Genomic DNA, 5,593 nt, shown 5'->3' on the forward strand with positions numbered 1-5,593 from the left:
TTTTAAGAGTTTAAGAGTTTTTAAGAGTTTTAGCCAAATTCTTTATAATATAGTATAGATTGATAAACAGTTGAAATGGGCCGGTCCACGATCAGCATTGCCATCAAATGGGCCTTCTACCCTCGTATCGTATATGTAAGAAGTTTAAACCCTAGATTCAACATTCTTCAGCGCCTCAAACGCAACACGCACTGTAATTGTGCGAGGATCGATAGAGAGCAGCAGCAGCAGCAGCTTCTGGAAATGAGCTACAAAGTAGGTGTTCTCAATGGAAATTTCAAGCTGAATCTTTATTTTCATTATTATCGGTTAATGATCCTGTAAATTACGAGGCTTTCACGGTTGCGATGTTGTATGGTAAGAGTTTCGCAATGTGGGCGATTGATTGATTGATTGTTTGTTTGTTTCTTGTGTTCGTTGCAGTTCCATCAGTTTCAGGTTGTAGGCAGAGCCCTACCTACGGAGACAGATGAGCATCCGAAGATCTACCGTATGAAGCTTTGGGCCACAAATGAAGTCCGTGCTAAGAGCAAGTTCTGGTACGTATTAGTAACGTCAAATAAATTGTTTCACACGGGATCGTGCGAATTACTTGTTATGCGAAACACATGGATTGATTTTTGTATGATGCTGGAAATTAGGTACTTCTTGAGGAAGCTAAAGAAGGTAAAGAAGAGCAATGGTCAGATGCTTGCCATTAATGAGGTAAATCCCGCAGATTCATCTTATTTGTGTTATATATCTTAGAGATTCAAATGTAGTTACGAGTTTCTATTATATACCTCTTTTCGTTTTTGATAACTTTTCTGGAGAGATCATTTATCCTATGATCTGTTCTTTTATACTAGCATTCTGTTTTCTAGGCAATTCGAATGTATGGTAACATTTTGGGCTCTGGGTTTGCTAATCTGTGTGTAATAAAATGTGATCATGCATTCATGCTTCAGGATTACTTGGTTGTTTGAGTTCTATCTGATTTGAGAGCCTCATAAGCTAGGTAGTTAGATTGAATCCTTTTATTTACAGTTCAACTATAAAATCCAATAGACATCTTATAATCATCATCATTATAAGATGAGATAAATGGTAAGTGTGATGAAGTTCTATGTGTTAACTTATTAATTAAATTGTGTGTATATCTTCATGGGTTAACATTCCTCTTTCATATGCGGTAAATCATGCTTAACTTCTAATGTGCATCTTCCAAAAACTAGTTATCAGTATTTTGCAATATGTTGGAGGGGAAATGATTGATGATGTGTATTAAAACTTGTATGCTGCCTAAAATTCCAATAGGGTTAAGATATTGAGAATGTAAAATTGTACCGACACCTTTTGAACTGCGAATAAACACTTAGGGTGTGTTTGGTAATTGAGTCAAGAAAGAACCAACAAGTTTCTTGTCTCACATTTGAGTGATAACTGGTTTGGGACATGACAGGATCGATTTTTGTCCCACAAAAATAGGTGGAACAAAGGTAGGGAGATCAGACAATTTAGGTAAATTACTAAATTATCAATGTCAGATTAAAGGGATGTTTGGTTGGTTTTCCATCAAGTCCTGTATGGATAAAGCTGTTTGTCTAGATTGGGAAGGTTTTCTTTTTTCATAGATGGAGGAGGTTTGGAAAATATTTGGCTTTCTGCATAAAGCTCCTCCTAGAAGCTATATGTATAAGTCACTTTTTACTTTATTAAGCCACTATGAAACACTCATGTATAGCTGACCGAATAAGTTGCTAGTGCCATTAAGCTCATTAAGCTGCTAACAAACATGCCCTAAAACCTGTAAAGCTTCCACAATTCTTTCACACACCTAATTCACTCTCGCTAGTCCAGTCCGTTCCTATACACCTACCAAAAGCACCATTAATAGCTTAAAATTCTGTAACTCGATGAGCTTTGGGAACTTGTATTGTACTTTCAGCTTGAACAGGCTTGATATTAAGTTACTTTTATCACTACAAATCCAGTTGGGAAGTTGGAAATTATCATTATTCTTTTGAATGTATATAGGTTTTCTTGAAAACCCATCAATTGGGTTGTTTTTGTTTGTGATATATGATCAGCACCTTGTATGTCTGATTGCATCTTATTTCTAATGTTAATGATGCAACCATTTCTACTTTGTTTTCCCAAATGTGTCTTATCTTAATTTGTTATTATACTTGTACAGATTTTTGAGAAAAACCCGACAACAATCAAGAACTACGGGATTTGGCTGAGATATCAATCGAGGACTGGGTATCACAACATGTACAAGGAGTACAGGGACACAACCCTAAACGGTGCAGTCGAGCAGATGTACACGGAGATGGCTTCTCGTCACAGGGTGCGTCACCATTGCATCCAAGTCATCAAGACAGCAACCATTCCAGCAAAGCTTTGCAAAAGAGAGTCTACAAAGCAATTCCACAACTCTAAAATCAAGTTCCCATTGGTCTTCAAGAAGGTTAGACCTCCAACTAGAAAGCTCAAGACCACATACAAGGCTTCAAGGCCTAATCTCTTTGTCTGAGTTGACTCACTTTCATTGCTTTTGGAATTTTCATTTGAAATCACATGTTAATTGCTGACATATGTTGTCTTAAATGGAGATTAAATGGTGTTATTGCCTTTGAGAATTATACCAAATCTATGGTCATCATTTTGTTGCATTAAATTAAGCTTGAAATCTCGTACGGGTTTTGGTTACATGTGTTCGCTCACAAGTGTCGTTACTTTATGATCACAATGATGTCGGTTTTTGAAGATGGTTTCTGTATAGGTGTTATCCGCTCGCCTTTTTAAGGACCCAATGGCAACCGTCTGCAAACAACGGGTGTGTAACTCACCAACATTGATTTCATGTTGTTGCTTTTGATATGCAACCGTGTCACCGGGTTCTACATTTACAAAACACGGCGTGCCATGTTATTAAGGTTATATACAATTCGTTCCATATTAAAAGGCAAACGGTCTAAAAAATGCGTAATTGTTAACATACAAGGGGCATAATTGGAAAAAAGTCAAAAACCATTGAACTAGTTGGTAGATTCCGACAAACTAAACCTAGCTTTTTCATTAAGATCAATAAATAAGTTGGCTTATTTTGCCATACATGGCCAAAAGTAGTTATAATCATGAAGCTCTAAGCAGGTGCGGACCTGTTATGGTCCAAAAACTTAAAAAAAAAAAATCCATTGGAACGATGAAATTCAGATAAAAAAACATCAAATGACTTTACAGACCTTTGATTCACCTTAAAGGTTCACCTGTGCAGCCAAAATCCGGAGTCTGCTACTGTCTAAGAGCATGTCCAATCAAACAACCGATTCCGAAATTTACACCGATTGACTCCAACCTGAACCCCACCATTTTGGTATTTGTGAATAGTACGACAGTGTCTGATAGTAGGTATCAACATTGCTCCAAAATACGAATACGAGACCCATGATTGTGATGACGACACATATTTTGGGTTTTGACATTGACGGAAATGAGTGGTCGTGGAGCGGGTGCGGCCGTGCGGGTCGGCCCAAAGTCGGGCTGATGGCATGATTGTGGACAAAGAGAAGATGATGAATGACGAAGGGCGAAGATGGATGGTCGGATTGACGATGTGGTCGTGCAAGGAGCAACTCGAAATCAAAATTGTAGGAGAAATCTATTTTAGTTTTTATTTAATGTAATAATATTTTTTTCCGGTTAGTAAAATAAGCAATCAAATCTTTTGACTCTTAATTGGCAAATTTTATAACCATTGATGATGTAGATGTCAAGTTGTCATTCTAGATTACATGTTGCATAACACGTCAATGTCAACCGATCTCATACTAATTGAAAACATATTTTCCAAGTAAAATGAAATGCAGTATTTTAGTATGCAAGTATTTTTGACGTGATTTCTCTCTCTCTCTCTCTCTCTCACACACACACATACATACACACACACATACATATATATATATATATATATATTAGAAAGGTACTCGCGCAATGCAGCGAGATAAATATTCATTTTAATGTTTAGTTTTATTATCTATCGATGTAATACGATTTTATATGGTTTTGAGGAAACGATAATGTTTTTATTTTTGAATGAAATATAAATTTGAAGATTGCATAAAAAATTAAAAAAAATAAAATAAAATCGATATTAGTATTAAACTAACTATTTAATAGTTCTCGTTTTTTTTAGAGTAACTTCTGTAATTCAATTTTTTATCGTAACTTAATTTAGGTCTAATAACAAAGTAATTTGTTTTTGATTTAATAATATAATTTTTATTAAAGATAATAATTAAGCATTCAGTTAGAAACTTAATGATTATCTTAATTATATTTTAGATTTTTTATGTTTAAAATAGATGTTTATTCTGTCTTTGATTATGTTTATCTACAGTTCGTTATATGAATTTAAAAATTAAGCTTTAATAAGTGGTCATTACGCAAAATCACTTGTAATCTTGAATTTCAAGTAATATACATCAATAAACAGTACTTCATGCATAAAAAATGGTTTTTAAGAGTTTTTGTCAAATGCTTTATAATATAGTATAGATTATGTGTTCATAATTGTGCAATATTTTAAATATGAAAGAACATGCTTTTATGTGTTTACATCTTTCAAAGCATGCTAAACATGTTACAGATAATCGTTTGATGTATGCATGTTGAGTTATGTATGCTGAGTTAAGCATGTTAAAAAGTCAAGTACGGGTTTTCATGGGTTAGGTTAATCGGGTTAAAAGTATTTTAACAACTCAACCTAATATTGTCGGTTTGAAATTTTTTGAACCCAATCCAACCTGTTCGAGTTGATCGGGTTGGTCGGATTGTGTTTAAACAATGTAAAATCAAGATTGGAAACATAAAAGTTCATTACAGTAACATCAAAAGCTAAAAACAATAACATACGTAGGAAGAATCGAAAACGGTAACATAGGTAGGAAAAAAAAAATCCAAAGTGGTATCCTGTTGAGCCAAGATCGAAACTTGAACTTGTGTTATCAACTAGGTAGGAAGAAATCAAAATCTGTGGAAAAATTCGAACTTGTCAGTCAAAATCAGAACTTGTGGAGGAGAGAACGATATTGCTATTAGGGGTTGTTTGTTTACCTGTTAATAGTTCCATTAAGAGACAGCATTTGAATCGTTAAGAGGTGAATCTTGTTTGACAAAAAAATCTGTCTCTCAATGGTTCTAAAACCTTCTGAATGATTTTGTATCTTGGGTCTCCTTAATCATTTAGCGCCTTAATTTCATTGTAAACAATTATATTTCATTTTGCATTATATCATGAGAGTCTCTTAGGGGCTGTTTGGCAGTTGCTGAATGATTTACTACATAATAGTTAAGAGGTCAAAATGGTTAAGAGGGTCAGAATAGTTAAGTGCTGAATAAAATAATGTTGTTTGGTAACTGTTCTTTGAATAACAGTAAATTACCATTTTAACCCTCATCTAACAAAAACCCATCTCCCTTCGGCTTCCATTAATCCAACCCTAGAATCATTTAACAGAAGACGACGCCATCTCCCACGCCATCGACGACCCCAGAAGTGGGCTGTGATTGAAAGTGAAGAGGAGGAGCTTGAAAGTGGCCAGCCAAG

At 34.9% G+C, this 5,593-nt stretch overlaps 1 protein-coding gene across 1 annotated transcript; it reads left to right on the forward strand.

Annotated features, from left to right (window-relative positions):
- Positions 1 to 143: 143 nt before the first annotated feature.
- On the forward strand, positions 144 to 2,662 carry LOC112522699 (60S ribosomal protein L18a-2-like). Its single transcript, XM_025131989.1, has 4 exons — positions 144 to 255; positions 424 to 539; positions 642 to 705; positions 2,177 to 2,662. The coding sequence occupies exons 1-4, from the start codon at positions 244 to 246 to the stop codon at positions 2,516 to 2,518; spliced, it is 534 nt and encodes a 177-aa protein (XP_024987757.1). The 5' UTR covers positions 144 to 243; the 3' UTR covers positions 2,519 to 2,662.
- The last annotated feature ends 2,931 nt before the right edge of the window (positions 2,663 to 5,593 follow it).

Source organism: Cynara cardunculus (assembly GCF_001531365.2).
Source record: "Cynara cardunculus var. scolymus isolate 2C chromosome LG 12, CcrdV1, whole genome shotgun sequence".
Lineage (NCBI taxonomy): Eukaryota > Viridiplantae > Streptophyta > Magnoliopsida > Asterales > Asteraceae > Cynara > Cynara cardunculus.